Here is a 22567-nt window from a genome sequence, read left to right on the forward strand (position 1 = left end):
GGAGGGAAAAGGGGGTATAAAGTACCCCAAATATGTTTTTAATAACATAACTATATACAAAGGAGTACCAGGTCTGTTTTCTTAGTGAACCGAGTTCTTAAACTGATGTGTGGTTTTAGCAATAGTGCTCAGGGGGCCTGAATACACCCAGCGTACTTGTACTGTAGAAATGATAAACCTCACAGCGTTACTCAGTCGTACTGTGGAAATGATAAACTTCACAGCGTTACTCAGTCGTACTGTAGAAATAGACTTCACAGCATTCTCCAGATCACCTTGTAATGTGCTCCAGTCAGCCGTCTGGGAATGATGATGTACTTCTTATTGTTCAGAGCCTGTGTTCCAACCTACAGTATCCAATCTCTTCCTCCCAGATACCACTGGCAGCTTCAGCCTCTTACGCTGCTTTGCTTTCTAACATGAATAAAACCACTCATATCAATGGGGAGCAATGTTTCAAGGTTTTGCCCCGTGTTTGTCAAAGTGCTGTAGTTTTGCTGTAGAGTGTCTGGGCAGAGGTCACTTTTCCACCAGCTGCAGCTGTATTGACCCTATAGGATACATTCCTACCAGGACACACACAGTGGAAACTGCCAGGATTCTCTCTAGTCTCTGGTCAATAGCTCATTCTCATGAGACCGTCCTCCTCCACAATGTAAATGGCTGATTCATTGTCTCCATGCCTGCCTAGGTTTAGCTTTCCAGCTGACGTGGCTGTGATAGGATTAAATGATTCAATAACCGGGCTGTTGAATTCTTAATGTGCCCTTTATGCTGCTACACTTCCCCTTTAGGCCCATTCAGGGTTACTAGGGTTTATCTCTCCTTTTATCTCTGGCCGTTTCAGGAGGAGGATGCTGTTTTAAGAGCAGCTAATGGATGGGTGAAAATCAGTGGTGGGCTACTCTTCAAAGCACTCATCCTCTCCTTCACCTCCTCTCTATCTCTTCTCCGTCTCCTTCTATCCTCCTCCTCCTTCTATCCTCCTCGTTCTATCCTCCTCTCTGTCTCCTCCTCCTTCTATCCTCCTCTCCGAGGCATTGTTAATAAAAGTAGTAATACTTTACTTAAAGCTGACAGGTGTAATTCGTTTTGAAGCATTATGCATTATAAGCATGTGTAAGTCATGTGTGTGGCCCGGGCCCTCCAGGCACTGAGAGTCTCAGACTAGCTCTGCTGCTCATGAGTGTGTAAACTGTACACAGTGAACTGTTGGCACCCGGACAAATAGCTTCCAATGCAAACACTGGCCAGGGTAGGATTCCATTACAATTCTGGCACGGAGTCAGTGCAGACACACGCCTGTGGCCTTGCTCCCCTCACAAAGACAGGATATCAGATTCCTGCTAGGGCTTTGATTTCATTTCAGGTGTCTGTCCTCCTCTCCTGCTCTTTCACAGCTGGCACTGAGAGGGAGAACAGGAGAACAGAGGAAAGGTGGGAATATCTGTGATCAGGGTCTTCCAACCCTGTCACTTCAGGGACCAACAGCCATTTCACATTAGCTTTGTTGGTAGAACATGGCTCTTTGAACGCCAGGGTAGTGGGTTCGATTCCCGGGACCATCCATATGTAAAATGTATGCACGCATGACTAAGTCGCATTGGTTAAAAGCGTCTGCTAAATGGCATATATTATTATGTATTTGTTTATTTATTTGGCTAGAATTTGTATTTTTTATTGAACCTTTATTTAACAGGGCCGGTAATCAGAAGCTAAGTCCTTGTAGACTAATTAGTGAGAGGTAACAAGCTCCTCTGGAAATTCTCACAACCGCTGAGTCTGCAGGTCTGGCTGCCTGGTCTAGTGCCGCCAGCTCTCCCCCTTCCACACACAGCACATGAACTAACAGACACACACACACACACACACACACTGCTGTGTGTGCACAGTGTGGAGATGAGAGAAACGCCACCCTCTCTCCCTATCCTTCTCCTTGGGATCTGTGAACAACCAGAGGGGCCAGTTCTTGCATATTCTTAATTTGCTTCATGCACTCATTTCTTTTGACTTGCCTGACTGTATCACTACTTGAGGGCTGCATCATTACTTGAGGGTTGCAGTTAAAACCCCTAGAGTCGATTGACATAATACAAAAATCCACTAATATCTATTTTAAGATAGAGATCTGTTTGTTTGTATCGGCTCAATCCACCGCATCCGCCTCCAGCGCTGTTTGTTAGACCAGGAGACAACCCGAAAATCAATCAAAAATGTTTTGTAGTGTCCGAGCGGGCGTCTGTAGTGTCCGAACGGGCGTCTGAACGTCTGACTCGCCGATGCGCCAACATCTGCCTGTAGTGTCCGAACCATTTGGGATACAAACTAACATGATCCCACTATGGAACGGGGAGACTCTCACGAACATGATGGCGTTTTCCGTTTTGCTCTATGTCACCCACAAGTGTTGCGGGACTCCTCTGAAGGTAACCCGATACCGGTTACATTTTTCTATGAAAGTGTGATATGATAAAGGACAGACACTTCAAAACCAAAAAATAAATCATAAGGAATGTCTGTTTTGCCATTTATGAATGTGTTATTCAATGCATTTCTATGGGCTACAGTAGTAAAGGCCCAATTCAATATTTTATCAAACAATGTTTTAAAATTCAAAATTAAATAGCAGGAATCATGGCTCTGGCTTTGCTCTCACTGGATGTTACGCTACGTAGGAAGGAGCACTTCTATATAGCTTTTACAATGGCTACACTGGTTTTTGAAGTGTGTATGAGATTTGAAAGAGTGTGAGAGCTTGGAGACCGTTTGTGTGCGTGTTGCTGGATAGGGATTGCTATGGAGTCTCCTTACAGAACAATGGTAGTTGTGGAGCCAATAAAGAGAGTGTATAATACTCTACATTCAAGCTGTTTGATTTGATGTCTTCCTCAGATCACTGTGTCTGTCTCCACACGTCCGCTCAGCTCTAAACCCTAGGGGCCCTGGTTCACCCGGTCTGCCTCGAACTCATCTTCACTCTCTATGGTTAAGTAGGCGGTCAGACAGCTGTGCTCCAGTTGATCTCTCTTCCTGTGTGTGTTGACATCTCCTGTTCTCCAATCTTTCTCTCGGTCTTCCTCTGACTCCCACTCTCCTCTCTCTGCAGTCTGTTTTATTGCTCACTGTTAGTGTTTTAACACCTACACGTTAATGTTAATGAATTACCTGTTCTGTGCAGTAATGGCAACATGAGAGGTTATCATCACTCAAGTGATCACTGGGGAAGCTTGGGGTGCAGGTAATAACCTGGACTGGGAGCTTCTTGTCTATTTATTTACAGAGCAGCAAAATATTCAGAGGAATAATGGGCTGCTGTAGCTAGGGAGTTTTTAAACATAACCCAGACGACAGAGACAGAAAAGGAGAGACACAGACAGACTCTCTTTTGATGTCGTTCAGGGGAGGAGCAGGAGGAGAATAAGAGAAGGTTGATGGTTATGAAGCTTGTGACTGCACTAAGAGAGTTACCCGAAAGTGGGCCAGATTCAATCCGATTGCCTTTAAAACGTGCATAGCGGGGGAAAACGCAATGTTATCACGTTTCCAAAGACCACATTCATAGTAATCCCTGCATATGTCGGCTCAATGGGAAATTACCTTTTTAAATGTCTAGATCTTGTCATACCAAATAATTCACAAAGCAAAATAGTTGATTTTATTCCCTTCTGATGATTGAAGTTGATAATTCTCTTTATATGGGGGTAAGTTGAGTTAGCGTGGGTGGGTGGCATGTAGGCCTAATGCATTTCATGCTGTCTTTTTTTAAATTAATTTTTTCCACCTTTATTTAACCAGGTAGGCAAGTTGAGAACAAGTTCTCATTTACAATTGCGACCTGGCCAAGATAAAGCAAAGCAGTTCGACACACACAACAACACAGAGTTACACATGGAGTAAAACAAACATACAGTCAATAATACAGTAGAAAAATAAGTCTATATACAATGTGAGCAAATGAGGTGAGATAAGGGAGGTAAAGGCAAAAAAAGGCCATGGTGGCGAAGTAAATACAATATAGCAAGTTAAACACTGGAATGGTAGATTTGCAGTGGAAGAATGTGCAAAGTAGAAACAGAAATAATGGGGTGCAAAGGAGCTAAATAAATAAATACAATAGGGGAAGAGGTAGTTGTTTGGGCTAAATTATAGATGGGCTATGTACAGGTGCTGTGAGCTGCTCTGACAGCTGGTGCTTAAAGCTAGTGAGGGAGATAAGTGTTTCCAGTTTCAGAGATTTTTGTAGTTCGTTCCAGTCATTGACAGCAGAGAACTGGAAGGAGAGGCGGCCAAAGGAGGACTTGGCTTTGGGGGTGACCAGTGAAATATACCTGCTTGAGCGTGTGCTACAGGTGGGTGCTGCTATGGTGACCAGCGAGCTGAGATAAGGGGGGACTTTACCTAGCAGGTAACCTGTAGATGACCTGGAGCCAGTGGGTATGGCGACGAGTATGAAGTGAGGGCCAGCCAACGAGAGCATACAGGTCACAGTGGTGGATAGTATATGGGGCTTTGGTGACAAAACGGATGGCACTGTGATAGACTGCATCCAATTTATTGAGTAGGGTTTTGGAGGCTATTTTGTAAATGACATTGCCGAAGTCGAGGATCGGTAGGATGGTCAGTTTTACGAGGGTACGTTTGGCAGCATGAGTGAAGGATGCTTTGTTGCAAAATAGGAAGCCAATTCTAGATTTAACTTTGGATTGGAGATGTTTGATGTGAGTCTGGAAGGAGAGTTTACAGTCTAACCAGACACCTAGGTATTTGTAGTTGTCCACATATTCTAAGTCAGAACCGTCCAGAGTAGTGATGCTGGACGGGCGGGCAGGTGCAGGCAGCGATTGGTTGAAGAGCATCCATTTAGTGTTACTTGTATTTAAGAGCAGTTGGAGGCCACGGAAGGAGAGTTGTATGGCATTGAAGCTCGTCTGGAGGTTAGTTAACACAGAGTCCAAAGAAGGGCCAGAAGTATACAGAATGGTGTCGTCTGCATAAAGCTGGATCAGAGAATCACCAGCAGCAAGAGCGACATCATTGATGTATACAGAGAAGAGAGTCGGCCTGAGAATTGAACCCTGTGGCACTCCCATAGAGACTGCCAGAGGCCCGGACAACAGGCCCTCCTATGTGACACACTGAACTCTATCAGAGAAGTAGTTGGTGAACCAGGCGAGGCAATCATTTAAGAAACCAAGGCTATCGAGTCTGCCGATGAGGATGTGGTGATTGACGGAGTCGAAAGCCTTGGCCAGGTCAATGAATACGGCTGCACAGTATTGTTTATCGATGGCGGTTAAAATATCGTTTAGGACCTTGAGCGTGGCTGAGGTGCACCCATGACCAGCTCTGATACCAGATTGCATAGCGGAGAAGGTACGGTGGGATTCGAAATGGTCGGTAATCTGTTTGTTAACTTGGCTTTTGAAGACCTTAGAAAGGCAGGGTAGGATAGATATAGGTCTGTAGCAGTTTGGGTCTAGAGTGTCTCCCCTTTGAAGAGGGGGATGACCTCGGCAGCTTTACAATCTTTGGGGATCTCAGACGATACGAAAGATGTTGAACAGGCTAGTAATAGGGGTTGCAACAAGTGTTTGCATTCGGCAGATAATTTTAGAAAGAGAGGGTCCAGATTATCTAGCCCGGTTGATTTGTAGGGGTCCAGATTTTGCAGCTCTTTCAGAACATCAGCTGACTGGATTTGGGAGAAGGATAAATGGGGAAGGCTTGGGCGAGTTGCTGTGGGGGGTGCAGTGCTGTTGACTGGGGCAGGGGTAGCCAGGTGGAAAGCATGGCCAGCCGTAGAAAAATGCTTATTGAAATTCTCAATTATAGTGGATTTATCGATGGTGACAGAGTTTCCTATCCTCAGTGCAGTGGGCAGCTGGGAGGAGGTGTTCTTATTCTCCATGGACTTTACACTGTCCCAGAACTTTTTTGAGTTTGTGTTGCAGGATGCAAATTTCTGCTTGAAAAAGCTATCCTTGGCTTTTCTAACTGCCTGTGTATATTGGTTTCTAACTTCCTTGAAAAGATGCATATCACGGGGGCTGTTCGATGCTAATGCAGAACGCCATAGGATGTTTTTGTGTTGGTTAAGGGCAGTCAGGTCTGGAGAGAACCAAGGGCTATATCTGTTCCTGGTTCTAAATTTCTTGAATGGGGCATGCTTATTTAAGATGGTGAGGAAGGCATTTTTTTTAAATAACCAGGCATCCTCTGACGGGATGAGATCAATATCCTTCCAGGATACCTGTGCCAGGTCGAATAGAAAGGCCTGCTCGCTGAAGTGTTTCAGGGAGCGTTTTGACAGTGAGGAGTGGAGGTCGTTTGACCGCTGACCCATTACGGATGCAGGCAATGAGGCAGTGATCGCGGTTGAAAACAGCGGAGGTGTATTTAGAGGGCAAGTTGGTTAGGATGATATCTATGAGGGTGCCCGTGTTTATGGATTTGGGGTGGTACCTGGTAGGTTCATTGATAATTTGTGTGAGATTGAGGGCATCAAGCGTAGATTGTAGGATGGCTGGGGTGTTAAGCATGTCCCAGTTTAGGTCACCTAGCAGCACGAGCTCTGAAGATAGATGGGGGGCAATCAATTCACATATGGTGTCTGGCTGATACTGTCAGCAATATGTAACTAATAAAGTTGTCACTTGATTTCCACATGATCTGTTTACAATAATTAAATTGGTGGATGTCATACAAGTGGAAGTTATGAACCAAATTACAAACCATTGATGCATGACTGTTAGCAATTCAGTATTTATTCCAATCACGGAACGCGCGCACACACACACACATTCTCCAGGGATGGGTTGGTAGGCAATGGGGCCCAAGACAATGGGGACACAATTGGTTTACCGCTCATTGAAAGGTCAGAGGGCATCAGATCTCTTTCTTTCTCCCTTGTCTCGCTCTCTCTCTCTCCCGACTCCTATCCCCTTCTCCCTCTTCCCAGCCTGCATTTTGCTCCTGAGGATCTATGCATTGTGAGCAATTAGCTGGCCAAATGAGGACACATAAAGACCAGTAACAAGCAGACACAGGCCTTTTAGCTGGAAGGAACAAAAGACTGAAAATAGCTTTTCTGTCAGAGGGATTTGGGTATTTTATAATCTTCTGAGCCTTTAACAGTGACCTCAAGCTGATGCTTTATTATGAAGGAGACTCAATGACGGTGTTGCTGATTGTTCACTATAACGCTCCTGTGTGTGTGTGTGTGTGTGTGTGTGTGTGTGTGTGTGTGTGTTTGTGTGTGTGTGCGTTGATGATTGGTTACTTATGGTCCTCAGGCTAGACCTGCTCTAACTGAAGCATCATCAAGGCGTTTATGACACCAATAAAAGACAATGTAACCAATTCACGTTGACCAGTCAATAATAACCACCTTGTTGGTTCCCTCTTTTGATGATGATTCACATCACAGAGATCGATGTAGAATCTGAGTAATGGCATTCCAATCTGAATGGACATTTTAATAGGTTAAACCAGGTCAAAGGTCATAGCGATCACAGGGATGATTGAACCACAATCACAAATCAAATCAAATTTATTTATATAGCCCTTCGTACATCAGCTGATATCTCAAAGTGCTGTACAGAAACCCAGCCTAAAACCCCAAACAGCAAGCAATGCAGATGTAGAAGCACGGTGGCTAGGAAAAACTCCCTAGAAAGGCCAAAACCTAGGAAGAAACCTAGAGAGGAACCAGGCTATGAGGGGTGGCCAGTCCTCTTCTGGCTGTGCCGGGTGGAGATTATAACAGAACATAGCCAAGATGTTCAAATGTTCATAAATGACCAGCATAGTCAAATAATAATAATCACAGTAGTTGTCGAGGGTGCAGCAAGTCAGCACCTCAGGAGTAAATGTCAGTTGGCTTTTCATAGCCGATCATTAAGAGTATCTCTACCGCTCCTGCGGTCTCTAGAGAGTTGAAAACAGCAGGTCTGGGACAGGTAGCACGTCCGGTGAACAGGTCTGGGACAGGTAGCACGTCCGGTGAACAGGTCAGGGTTCCATAGCCGCAGGCAGAACAGTTGAAACTGGAGCAGCAGCACGGCCAGATGGACTGGGAGTCATCATGCCAGGTAGTCCTGAGGCATGGTCCTAGGGCTCAGGTCCTCCGAGAGAAAGAAAGAGAGAAACAGAGAATTAGAGAGAGCATACTTAAATTCACACAGGACACCGGATAAGACAGGATAAGTACTCCAGATATAACAAACTGACCCTAGCCCCCCGACACAAACTACTGCAGCATAAATACTGGAGGCTCCATCCGATGATTCCCCCGGACAGGGCCCAACAGGAAGGATATCACCCCACCCACTTTGCCAAAGCACAGCCCCCACACCACTAGAGGGATATCTTCAACCACCAACTTACCATCCTGAGACAAGGCCGAGTATAGCCCACAAAGATCTCCGCCACGGCACAACCCAAGTGGGGGCTCCAACCCAGACAGGAAGATCACGTCAGTGACTCCAGCCACTCAAGTGACGCACCTCTCCTAGGGACGGCATGAAACTGGTAAGGTCACGGTTAATATTAAGGTTAATCAATGTGTTAGTGAAACAAGGTGAGAGCAAGGGAGAGGAGAGTAGGTGGAGAGGAGAGTGATAACTGACAGGTGTAGGGATTGGGTTTGCAATGTGTCTCTGTGCTGAGGTAGCTAGCTGGTACAATATCATATATCCGTAGGCAGGTATAATCCAGTTAGCCCATAATCTGGAATGGGAGGGATTAGCTTTCCATGGAGTATAAGTACATGGTAATACTGCTGTACTCCCACGGTCTGTGTGTGTGTGTGTCTGTGTCTGTGTGTGTCTGTGTGTCTGTGTGTGTGTGTGTGTGTGTGTGTGTCTGCTGGTGTGTCATCCTCTCTCATGGAGTTATGCAGGGTAAGCATTCAGGATATGCTCCTTAGTGAGTTGTTGTTCCCTTGTGATTTGTTGCCATCCATGCAGTACCCTTGAGCCTAAAAACACACAACACTTCACTTATATAATAAGTCACTCCATGAATAGCAGTGGCGAACCGTGACTATAGGACCTAGGCCTTCAGAGGGATGAAAAAAGTAAGGAATCAAGAAAATAACAATGTAGCATCACTTAATGTGCCCGACATCACATCTTCTGTAGTCGGGCCATTCTATTTCTAGTGAAGGAAGAGCAATGCTTTTTGATGACATGATAAATTATTCAAACAGGCCTGGCTGTGCTTCGGGCTGCCACACACACACACACACACACACACACACACACACACACACACACACACACACACACACACACACACACACAACCAGCATGGACACACCGTATAAAATAATGCGACCAGCTAAACAAAACACACTGTTTACACAAACCAAGATTGGCTAACACCACTATCACACTGTCACCAATAGCGACAACAACCGTGTCACATCAAAGGTGACAGGCTCATGGTGCTGAAAGGACTGCGACCGTAATATCTGTGCTCTCCATGGCACTGAAGGAGAGACAGTTTTGTTAAAACACATAGACACAGCTGATTTTTATCACGTTCATCCCACTAACCAGTGATCTAAAGTTTAAATGTAAGTGTTTCAGTCATTATTTTCAGAGAGCTAGCTAACAGCAAGGGAGCTGCAACAACAACAGTGTTTCAGTCATTATTTTTAGAGAGCTAGCTAACAGCAAGGGAGCTGTAACAACAACAACAGTGTTTCAGTCATTATTTTTAGAGAGCTAGCTAACAGCAAGGGAGCTGCAACAACAACAGTGTTTCAGTCATTATTTTTAGAGAGCTAGCTAACAGCAAGGGAGCTGCAACAACAACAGTGTTTCAGTCATTATTTTTAGAGAGCTAGCTAACAGCAAGGGAGCTGTAACAACAACAACAGTGTTTCAGTCATTATTTTTAGAGAGCTAGCTAACAGCAAGGGAGCTGTAACAACAACAACAGTGTTTCAGTCATTATTTTCAGAGAGCTAGCTAACGGCAAGGGAGCTGCAACAACAACAGTGTTTCAGTCATTATTTTTAGAGAGCTAGCTAACAGCAAGGGAGCTGTAACAACAACAGTGTTTCAGTCATTATTTTTAGAGAGCTAGCTAACAGCAAGGGAGCTGTAACAACAACAGTGTTTCAGTCATTATTTTTAGAGAGCTAGCTAACAGCAAGGGAGCTGTAACAACAACAGTGTTTCAGTCATTATTTTTAGAGAGCTCGCTAACAGCAAGGGAGCTGTAACAACAACAACAACAGTGTTTCAGTCATTATTTTTAGAGAGCTCGCTAACAGCAAGGGAGCTGTAACAACAACAACAGTGTTTCAGTCATTATTTTTAGAGAGCTCGCTAACAGCAAGGGAGCTGCAACAACAACAACAGTGTTTCAGTCATTATTTTCAGAGCGCTAGCTAACAGCAAGGGAGCTGCAACAACAACAGTGTTTCAGTCATTATTTTTAGAGAGCTAGCTAACAGCAAGGGAGCTGTAACAACAACAACAGTGTTTCAGTCATTATTTTTAGAGAGCTCGCTAACAGCAAGGGAGCTGTAACAACAACAACAACAGTGTTTCAGTCATTATTTTTAGAGAGCTAGCTAACAGCAAGGGAGCTGCAACAACAACAGTGTTTCAGTCATTATTTTTAGAGAGCTCGCTAACAGCAAGGGAGCTGTAACAACAACAACAACAGTGTTTCAGTCATTATTTTTAGAGAGCTAGCTAACAGCAAGGGAGCTGCAACAACAACAGTGTTTCAGTCATTATTTTTAGAGAGCTCGCTAACAGCAAGGGAGCTGTAACAACAACAACAGTGTTTCAGTCATTATTTTTAGAGAGCTCGCTAACAGCAAGGGAGCTGTAACAACAACAACAACAGTGTTTCAGTCATTATTTTCAGAGCGCTAGCTAACAGCAAGGGAGCTGTAACAACAACAACAGTGTTTCAGTCATTATTTTTAGAGAGCTCGCTAACAGCAAGGGAGCTGTAACAACAACAACAGTGTTTCAGTCATTATTTTCGGAGAGCTAGCTAACAGCAAGGGAGCTGTAACAACAACAACAACAGTGTTTCAGTCATTATTTTTAGAGAGCTCGCTAACAGCAAGGGAGCTGCAACAACAACAACAGTGTTTCAGTCATTATTTTCAGAGAGCTAGCTAACAGCAAGGGAGCTGCAACAACAACAGTGTTTCAGTCATTATTTTTAGAGAGCTAGCTAACAGCAAGGGAGCTGTAACAACAACAGTGTTTCAGTCATTATTTTCAGAGAGCTAGCTAACAGCAAGGGAGCTGCAACAACAACAGTGTTTCAGTCATTATTTTTAGAGAGCTAGCTAACAGCAAGGGAGCTGTAACAACAACAGTGTTTCAGTCATTATTTTTAGAGAGCTAGCTAGCGGCAAGGGAGCTGTAACAACAACAGTGTTTCAGTCATTATTTTTTAGAGAGCTAGCTAACAGCAAGGGAGCTGTAACAACAACAGTGTTTCAGTCATTATTTTTAGAGAGCTAGCTAACAACAACAGTGTCACTCACCAGATGATGATCATGTGATTGAGAAGGCCTAGACAATACACCTCTTTCTTTCCCTCCCCTTTTTTTAAAACAGTCCTACCCGTTGCAAGTCAAAATGTAATTGGTTCATTCTACTGTCACTCAAATTCTGCTTTAATACAGTTGAATGGCAGAGCCCTTCTATCCAGCTTCTGAAGGCCTATTCAATGGCTGGCTGAGTTAGCTAGATTTTTATACCCAGAGACCACAAAATAAAATCCTGATTGGATATTTGTTTCTCTTTAGTATTAACCCTTCTCTTTTTAACACAAACTAAAGAGTTAAATCAGAAGATCATTCAAATGATTGTAAAGATGAAATGAAATAGAAATTAAAATCGAAATGTATGTACATTTTTATGAGTCCTTAGGCCTTCTGGATAGTACGAAGTGTGCTAGTGTAAGATATAGCTGAAGCTACTTTTAGATATGGGCATGTATCCAATGAGCACACGTCTCTTCTAAGTGCTAGGTTAGTGAGAACTGGAGTACAGCTGGCATACAGCTCACCATGCCTTCTTCTGCCTCACACTCACTCTCTCGCTCGCTGACACTCTTATCTTTCTACATTCCCCTCCCTCTCCCTCTTATGCTTTCTCTCTCTCTGTGTGTGTGTGCGCAACAAGAGAGGTAGTGGTGTCAGGGTATCTATCTTCTTGTCATACAATACTTCCCTCTGACTGTCTGGGACATCTCGTCTATCCACATTGCTACCAGCGTCTGTCAAATCCCTGCAGCCGTCTGTGATAGTTCCTGTTGTTTTGCGTGTGATGCCCAGCTGCCGCCTGAGTAAAAAAAAAATCAGGAACTGCCGTCGGAGATGAGGGAGGATGGGTGGGGGGAGAGGGGCTGTGTGATGTTATGGGGGGGAGAGGGGCTGTGTGATGTTATGGGGGGGAGAGGGGCTGTGTGATGTTATGGGGGAGAGAGGGGCTGTGTGATGGGGGAGCGAGGGGCTGTGTGATGGGGGAGCGAGGGGCTGTGTGATGGGGGAGCGAGGGGCTGTGTGATGGGGGAGCGAGGGGCTGTGTGATGGGGGAGAGAGGGGCTGTGATGGGGGAGAGAGGGGCAGGGGGAGAAGGTAGGGAGGAGTGAGGGATAAGGAAGCCCTGGCAGAAAAAAAAGACTGTCTTTGTGATAGTAATATATTACATCATCAGGCCTGTTTCTACACCATTTATACTTTTATGGTGTGTTATGCTTTTACTTCCCACTATGGTGCTAGAGTGAGGACAGGTCATAAACATTGATAGAGCACAGTACTTCTTTGTTATAAGATAGGGAAACAGGGGTTCCACAAGCCTGGGTTATACATGGGTGTCGCTGGTGGTGCTCTTAACATATCCAGATGCGGTCTGTAGCTTAGATACTTACTGTGGGAAGAGAGGGGAGAAAATCACTATTTAGCCAACCAAAAGAGGACTAGGAGAGAGTGCCATGTGGAACGTCTGTCTCAACCACCTATAGCAATGGGTTGATTTGACCCACAAACATGGATCTCTCCTAACCACTAAGTCATGTTGTGCAACAACAGCCTAGAGCGTGACCACGACTAGAACTATTTACTACTGCCAAGCTGTCTTGTCTCCTGGAGGCACACCTTCTCTCTCCAGCTCATTCGTCTCTCTCTCTCTTTCAGCTTGTTTCCCATAATTCCTCACCGTGTCCAAAATGAGCAAGACAGAAAATACACAGGCCTACCTCTTTACTACGGACTACAGTTTCAAATGAATGGCTTTAGTGATACACTCACTCGCATTGCATTAATGCCTCCCCTCTCACTCTCTTTCTACTGCTTTGCCCCCCTCTCCCCATCGCTCTCTTTCTAAAATAGGATTTGATTATTTGTCCTCTCCACTATGTGTAGGAGGAGGCAACGTAACAATGAGACTCGGCAGCAGCCAGCTGCTCTCTAGTCTACACTGTAGTTCTCATGTACTACAGGGAGGGCAATCTGCCGTGTGTGTGTGTGTGTGTGTGTGTGTGAATAGATAACTGCATAGAGATGCCATGGGCATGTATCTGGTAATAAGGAGTTATACAGAATAGTTTGGTTGATAATAAGAGAGAGATCATTCAAGCTTCTTCTCTCTTTATCTTTCACAACACACACTGCTGAATCAGGAATTGAGTTACAGAATTAAAATGTAATGTCCTGATTTCTAAATACGTTCTGTATATTGAATTTCTTTCTTCTGTGCCCTTGCAGTGCGGGTCCAAAAGGAGACAACATCTATGAGTGGAGATCCACCATCCTGGGACCACCAGGCTCTGTGTACGAGGGAGGGGTCTTCTTCCTAGATATCGCCTTTACACCAGACTACCCCTTCAAACCACCCAAGGTAAACACATATGCATGCTCACACACACACACACACACACACACACACACACACACACACACACACACACACACACACACACACACACAAAGGTATGTATGCTAGACTAGTGCTTGCTCAGGAGCCCATGTTGACTGATTCTGTTTTATTTTTGATTTGGGCCTTGGGTTAGGCTTTGAGGGCGTGAAATACTAAACATCTGCACGACACCGGCTACTTTAGAGACAAACATTAACAGTGCATCAATTGCTCCTCTGAAACACAAATAGATAAGTACAGTTGAAGTCGGAAGTTTACATACACCATAGCCAAATACATTTAAACTGTTTTTCACAATTCCTGACATTTAATCAGAGTAAAAATTCCCTGTCTAAGGTCAGTTAGGATCACTACTTTATTTTAAGAATGTAAAATGTCAGAATAATAGTAGAGAGAATGATTTATTTCAGCGTTTATTTCTTTCATCACATTCCCAGTGGGTCAGAAGTTTACATACACTCAATTAGTATTTGGTAGCATTGCCTTTAAATTGTTTAACTTGGGTCAAACGTTTTGGGTAGCCTTCCACAAGCTTCCCACAATAAGTTGGGTGAATTCCTCCTGACAGAGCTGGTGCAACTGAGTCAGGTTTGTAGGCCTCCTTGCTTGCACATGCTTTTTCAGTTCTGCCTACACATTTTCTATATGATTGAGGTCAGGGCTTTGTGATGGCCACTCCAATAACTTGACTTTGTTGCCCTTAAGCCATTTTGCCACAACTTTGGAAGTATGCTTGGGGTCATTGTCCATTTGGAAAACCCATTTGTGACCAAGCTTGAACTTCCTGACTGATGTCTTGAGATGTTGCTTCAATATATCCACATCATTTTCCGTCCTCATGATGCCATCTGTTTTGTGAAGTGCACAAGTCCCTCCTGCAGCAAAGCACCCCCACAACATGATGCTGCCACCCCCGTGCTTCACGGTTGTGATGGTGTTCTTCGGCTTGCAAGCCTCTGCCTTTTTCCTCCAAACATAATGATGGTCATTATGGCCAAACAGTTCTATTTTTGTTTCATCAGACGAGAGGACATTTCTCCAAAAAGTATGATCTTTGTCCCCATGTGCAGTTGCAAACCGTAGTCTGGCTTTTTTAATGGCGGTTTTGGAGCAGTGGCTTCTTCCTTGCTGAGCGGCCTTTCAGGTTATGTTGCTATAGGACTCTTTTTACTGTGGATATAGATACTTTTGCACCTGTTTCCTCCAGCATCTTCACAAGGTCCTTTGCTGCTGTTCTGGGATAGATTTGCACTTTTCGCACCAAAGTACGTTCATCTCTAGGAGACAGAACACGTCTCCTTCCTGAGAGGTATGATGGCTGCGTTGTCCCATGGTGTTTATACTTGCGTACTATTGTTTGTACAGATGAATGTGGTACCTTCAGGCATTTGGAAATTGCTCCCAATGATGAACCAGACTTGTGGAGGTCTGCATATTTTTTTCTGAGGTCTTGGCTGATTTCTTTTGATTTTCCCATGATGTCAAGCAAAGAGGCACTGAGTTTGAAGGTACACCTGGAACAATGGACTCAAATTTTGTCAATTAGCCTATCAGAAGCTTCTAAAGCCATGACATAATTTTCTGGAATTTTCCAAGCTGTTTGTAGCGGTCCTATGTGTAGCTGGTTTAGGGAGTCAGGCGCAGGACAGCAGATATGAGTAATAAAAGTACTTTACTCAAAAAATACAAATAAACAAGGCAACAATGATAGCCCACAAACACGGACCGAATTACAATAAACAATCATTCACGAACACATGGGGAACAGAGGGTTAAATAATAAACAAGTAATTGGTGAGTGAAGCCAGGTGTCATAAGACAGAACTAATGGAAAATGAAAAGTGGATCGGCGGTGGCTAGAAGGCCGGTGACGTCGACTGCCGAACGCCGCCCAAACAAGGAGAGGGACCAACTTCGGCGGAAGTCGTGACAGTACCCCCCCCCCCTTGACGCGCGGCTCCAGCAGCTCGCCAACACCGACCTCGGGGACGACCCGGAGGACAAGGCGCAGGGCGATCCGGATGGAGATGGTGGAAATCCCGCAGCAACGAAGGGTCCAGGACGTTCTCCACCGGCAACCAGCATCTCTCCTCCGGACCGTACCCCTCCCTCTCCACGAGGTACTGAAGGCCCCTTGCCCAACGCCTCGAGTCCAGGATGGCTCGAACAGCATACGCCGGGGCCCCATTGATGTCCAGAGGGGGCGGAGGAACCTCCCGCACCTCAGCTTCCTGGAGGGGACCAGCCACCACCATCCTGAGGAGAGACACATGGAACGAGGGATTAATACAATAATCTGGAGGAAGCTGTAACCTGTAGCATACCTCGTTCAGTCTCCTCAGGACTTTAACCTGTCTGGGATAGGGGGCAGCATTGGGAAGTTTGGATGAAAAGCGTGCCCAGAGTAAACTGCCTGTTACTCAGGCCCAGAAGCTAGGATATGCATATAATTAGTAGATTTGGATAGAAAACACTCTAGTTAACAAAACTGTTAAAATAATGTCTGTGAGTATAACAGAACTCATATGGCAGGCGAAAACCTGAGAGAAATCCAACCAAGAAGTGGGAATTCTGAGGTTTGTAGTTTAAGTGAATGCCTATCCAATATCCAGTGTCTATGGAGTCAGATTGCACTTCCTAAGGCTTCCAGTAGAAGTCAACAGTCTTTAGAAGTTGTTTCAGGCTTCTATTGTGAAAGGGAAGAGAATAAGACCATTTCAGAGTAAGTGGCTCAGCTGAAAGCCATGTGTTGTTTATCGCGCGTGGCCATGAGCGCGTCGTTGGTTCTTTCTTTTCTATTGTCAACGCTGTTGTCCGGTTGAAATAATATTTATGATAAAAAGATCCTAAGGATTGATTATAGACATCGTTTGACATGTTTCTATGAACTTTAACTTCTACTTGGTACTCATCCCGGATCCGGGAGCATCCTCATCAGTAAAAAGCTGACTAGCATAGCCTAGCATAGCGCCACAAGTAAATACTAGCATATAAATATCATGAAATCACAAGTCCAAGACACCAAATGAAAGATACACATCTTGTGAATCCAGCCATCATTTCCGATTAAAAAAAATAAAAATGTTTTACATCGAAAACACTATGCTATTGTGGTTAGCTAATAGAAATACAAAAGACTCAACCGCATATTTTCACCATTTTTTTACCGCATAGGTAGCTATCACAAAACCGACCAAATAGAGATATAATTAGTCACTAACCAAGAAACAACTTCATCAGATGACAGTCTTATAACATGTTATACAATAAATCTGTTTTGTTCGAAAATGTGCATATTTGAGGTATAAAATCATAGTTTTACATTGCAGCTACAATCACCAATAGCACCGAAGCAGCAATAATAATTACAGAGAGCAATGTGAAATACCTAAATACTCATCATAAAACATTTATGAAAAATACATGGTGTACAGCAAATGAAAGATAAACATCTTGTGAATCCAGCCAATATTTCAGATTTTTTAAGTGTTTTACAGCGAAAACACAATATAGCATTATATTAGCTTACCACAATAGCCAAACACACAACCGCATTCATTCACCGCAAAGGTAGCGATCGCAAAAAAAACAGCAAAAGATATAAATGATTCACTAACCTTGACCAACTTCATCAGATGACAGTCCTATAACATCAGGTTATACAATACACTTATGTTTTGTTCGAAAATGTGCATATTTTGAGCTGAAAACCGTGGTTATACATTGTGAAAATGTAGCAACTTTTTCCCAGAATCTCCAGATATATTTCTGACACTCACCTAATCTGACCAAATAACTCATCATAAACTTTACTAAAAAATACATGTTGGACAGCAAATGAAAGATACACTAGTTCTTAATGCAATCGCCGTGTTAGATTTTTAAAAATAACTTTACCATAACAAACAGCTTACGTTATAGCGAGACAGCGCCCGCAATAAGGGCGGAAAATAGAACTAAACATTTTCCACAAATACGAAATAACATCATAAATGGTTCCTACTTTTGCTGAGCTTCCATCAGAATCTTGTACAAGGAGTCCTTGGTCCAGAATAATCGTTGTTTGGTTTTAGAATGTCCTCTTTGCCTGTCGAATTAGCAACCATAGCTAGCCATGTGGCGCAAACGTGCCCAACTTCACCTCACGCAAAGAAAAGAAAATTCCAAAACTCGCAATTAACGTTCAATAAACTGATACAACTCGGTTGAAAAAAAAACTACTTTATGATGTTTTTATCACATCTATCAAATAAAATCAGAGCCGGAGATATCTACCGTGTATACCGAAAGCTTTTCAGAAGGCAATCTGGGGTTCCTTCTCGCGCCTTCGAAGACAATGAAATTTCCAGACACGTCATTCCAAAAGCTCTTGTTCGACCTCAGATCAAGCTACACACCCCATTCCACCTCCCACTGCCTGTTGACATCTAGTGGAAGGCGTATGAAGTGCATGTATATCCATAGATTTCATGCAAATTAATAGGAAGGCCCTGGAACAGAGCCTCGATTTCAGATTTTTCACTTCCTGTCAGGAAGTTTGCTGCAAAATGAGTTCTGTTTTACTCACAGATATAATTCAAACGGTTTTATAAACTTGAGAGTGTTTTCTATCCAATAGTAATAATAATATGCATATTGTACGATCTAGAATAGAGTACGAGGCAGTTTAATTTGGGCACGATTTTTTACAAAGTGAAAACAGCGCCCCCCTATTGAGAAAAGGTTTTAATGGAACTTTTTTGACTTTTCGTCTGGATGTTGTGCCCGCGCTTTGTGCATATGGATTACTGAACTAAACGTGCGAACAAGATGAACTTTATCGAACAAAACAAACATTTATTGTGTAACATGGAGTTCTGGGAGTGCCACCAGATGAAGATCATCAAATGTTAGTGATTAATTTTAACGTTATTTCTGGCTTTTGTGACACCTCTCCTTGGCTGGAAAATGTCTGTATGGTTTTTGTGGCTAGGCGCTGTCCTAACATAATCGCATGGTGTGCTTTCGCCGTAAAGCCTTTCTGAAATCGGACACTGTAGTTGGATTAACAAGAAGTTTAAAATAGTGTATAATACTTGTATGTTTGAGGAATTTTAATTATGAGATTTCTGTTGTTTGAATTTGGCGCCCTGCAATTTCACTGGCTGTTGGCCAGGGAACACCCTTCCCAGAAAGGTTAAATGGCCCCACAAACCGCGGACCCAGCTTCCGGCAGGGCAGGCGGAGGGGCAGGTTTCGGGTCGAGAGCCAGACCCGGTTCCCCGGTGCGAACACCGGGGCCTCGCTGCGGTGGCGGTCGGCGCTCGCTTTTTGCTGCCTCACGGCCCATTGTATGTGCACATGGGCGGTATCCCAGGTCTCCTCCGAGTGCTTGAACCATTTGTCCACCGCAGGGGCTTCCATCTGGCTCTGATGCCACGGTGCCAGAACCGGCTGATACCCCAGTACGCACTGGAAAGGAGAGAGGTTAGTGGCGGAGTATGTTTTGGGCCATCTCTGTCCAGGGGATGAACGCCGCCCACTCCCCCGGCCGGTCCTGGCAATATGACCGTAGAAACCTACAAACATCCTGGTTCACTCGCTCCACCTGCCCGTTACTCTCAGGGTGAAAACCTGAGGTGAGGCTGACCGAGACCCCCCAGACGTTCCATGAACGCTCTCCAGACCCTGGACGTGAACCTGGGACCCCGATCAGAAACTGTCCTCAGGCACCCCGTAGTGCCAGAAGACGTGAGTGAACAGGGCCTCCGCAGTCTGTAGAGCCGTAGGGAGACCGGGCAAAGGGAGGAGACGGCAGGACTTAGAAAATCGATCCATAACGACCAGGATCGTGGTGTTGCCCTGTGAGGGAGGAAGATCCGTCAGGAAGTCCACCAACAGGTGCGACCACAGCCGTTGTGGAACGGGTAGGGGTTGTAATTTCCCTCTGGGCAGGTGCCTGGGAGCATTGCACTGGGCGCACACCGAGCAGGAGGAAACATAAACCCTCACGTTCTTGGCCAAGGTGGGCCACCAGTACTTCCCACTAAGGCAACGCACCGTCCGACTGATGCCAGGATGACCAGAGAAGGGTGACGTATGGGCCCAATAGATCAAACGGTCGCGGACAGCAGACGGAACGTACAGGCGCCCAGCTGGACACTGGGGGGAATGGGCTCTGTGCGTAACGCCTGCTCGATGTCCGCATCCAGCTCCCACACGACCGGTGCCACCAGGCAAGAGGCCGGAAGTATGGGAGTGTGATCCATGGACCGCTCCTCTGTGTCATACATCCGGGACAGTGCGTCTGCCTTAGCGTTCTGGGAACCTGGTCTGTAGGATAGAGTGAAAACAAAACGGGTAAAGAACATAGCCCACCTTGCCTGGCGAGGGTTCAGTCTCCTCGCCGCCCGGATGTACTCCAGATTGCGGTGGTCAGTCCAGATGAGAAAAGGGTGTTTAGCCCCCTCAAGCCAATGTCTCCACGCCTTCAGATCCTTGACAACAGCCAACAGCTCCCGGTCCCCCACATCATAGCTTCGCTCCGCCGGGCTGAGCTTCTTCAAAAAGAAAGCACAGGGGCAGAGCTTTGGTGGCGTGCCCGAGCGCTGAGAGAGCACGGTTCCTATCCCAGCCTCGGACGTGTCCAACTCCACTATGAATGCCAAAGAGGGATCCGGATGGCAACTGAGGTAAACAGAGCCTTCAGGTGACCAAAAGCCCTGTCCGCCTCAGCCGACCACTGCAGCCACACCGGTCCCCCCTTCAGCAGTGAGGTAATGGGAGCTGCTACCTGACCAATACCCCGGATAAACCTCTGGTAGTAGTTGGCAAACCCCAGAAACCGCTGCACTTCCTTTACCGTGGTGGGAGTCAGCCAATTGCGCACGGCTGAAATGCGGTCACTCCATCTCCACACCTGACGTGGAAATGCGGTACCATAGGAAGGAGACAGACTGTTGGAAGAACAGACATTTCTCAGCCTTGACGTACAGGTCATGCTCCAACAGTCGACCAAGCACCCTACGCACCAGTGACACATGCTCGGCGCATGTAGCGGAGTATATCAGAATGCTGTCGATATACAACACTACACCCTGCCCGTGCAGGTCCCGGAAAATCTCGTCAACACAGGCCTGGAAGACTGATGGAGCATTCATCAACCTGTACGGCATGACGAGGTACTCATAGTGCCCTGAGGTGGTACTAAATGCCGTCTTCCACTCGTCCCCCTCCCGGATACGCACCAGGTTGTAAGCGCTCCTGAGATCCAATTTTGTGAAGAAGTGCGCCCCTTGCATTGACTCGATCACACTGGCGATGAGAGGCAGCGGGTAGCTGTACCTCACAGTGATCTGATTGATCCCTCGATAGTCAATGCACGGGCGCAGACCCCCATCCTTCTTCTTCACAAAAAAGAAACTCGGAGGCAGGTGAAGTGGAGGGCCGAATGTATCCCTGCCCCAGGGATTCGGAGACATATGTTTCCATAGCCACCATCTCCTCCTGTGACAGAGGATACGTGACTCCTGGGAAGTGCTGTGTCTACCAGGAGATTTATCGCACAATCCCCCCGTCAATGAGGTGGTAATTTAGTCGCCCTCTTCTTACAGAAGGCGAGAGTCAAATCGGCATATTCTGAGGGGATGCGCACGGTGGAGAACTGGTCTGGACTTTCCACTGTAGTCGCACCGATGGAAACCCCCACACACCTCCCTGAGCACTCTCGTGACCACCCCTTGAGAGCCCTCTGTTGCCACGAAATCGTGGGGTCATGACAGGCCAACCAGGGTAAGCCCAGCACCACGGGAAACGCAGGAGAATCAATAAGGAAGAGACTGATTCTCTCCTTATGACCCTCCTGCGTAACCATGTCAAGTGGAGCGGTGGCCTCCCTAATCAGCCCTGACCCTAATGGTCGACTATCTAGGGCGTGCACAGGGAAGGGCATATCCACAGGAACAAGGGGAATCCTTAAACTATGGGCAAATGAACGGTCAATAAAACAATCACTCACGAACACAACATGGGGAACAGAGAGTTCAATAATAAACAAGTAATTGGTGAGTGAAGCCAGGTGTGATAAGACAAAGACAGAACAAATGGAAAATGAAAAGTGGATCGGCGGTGGCTAGAAGGCCGGTGACGCCGAACGCCGCCCGAACAAGGAGAGGGACCGACTTCGGCGGAAGTCGTGACACTGTTTAAAGGCACAGTCAACTTAGTGCATGTAAACTTCTGACCCACTGGAATTGTGATACAGTGAATTATAAGTGAAATAATCTATCTGTAAACAATTGTTGGAAAAATGACTTGTGTCATGCACAAAGTAGATGTCCTAACCGACTTGACAAAACTATAGTTTGTTAATGAGAAATTTGTGGTGGTTGAAAAACGTGTTTTAATGACTCCAACCTAAGTGTATGTACAGTTGAAGTCGGAAGTTTACATCTTTATTTTTAGTGCATATTTAAGGATGTTTCCCATGTGTTCGGTTTTATTTTTTTAACATGAGTGGAGCTTCCTCAGGTGTTCAAAAGCACATATCAGACTGAGAGCCTAATGCTTCTTAGGTAGTTCTTTATGAGTTTTAGTTGAGAAAATGATCTCTCCACAGAAACGACAGTTACAGGGATGGTAAAACCAGCCGTAGCAACATCAGGGAA

At 45.3% G+C, this 22567-nt stretch overlaps 1 protein-coding gene across 1 annotated transcript in view; it reads left to right on the forward strand.

Annotated features, from left to right (window-relative positions):
- Positions 1-22567, forward strand: part of LOC120022665 (ubiquitin-conjugating enzyme E2 E2-like) — a 60124-nt gene that overhangs the window by 31130 nt on the left and 6427 nt on the right. Inside the window, exon 4 of the mRNA XM_038966649.1 lies at positions 13751-13883. Within this exon, the coding sequence (XP_038822577.1) occupies positions 13751-13883 (133 nt within the window). The remainder of the gene's footprint in view (positions 1-13750; positions 13884-22567) is intronic.

The sequence above is a fragment of the Salvelinus namaycush genome, chromosome 27, assembly GCF_016432855.1.
Source record: "Salvelinus namaycush isolate Seneca chromosome 27, SaNama_1.0, whole genome shotgun sequence".
NCBI classification, from domain to species: Eukaryota; Metazoa; Chordata; class Actinopteri; order Salmoniformes; family Salmonidae; genus Salvelinus; species Salvelinus namaycush.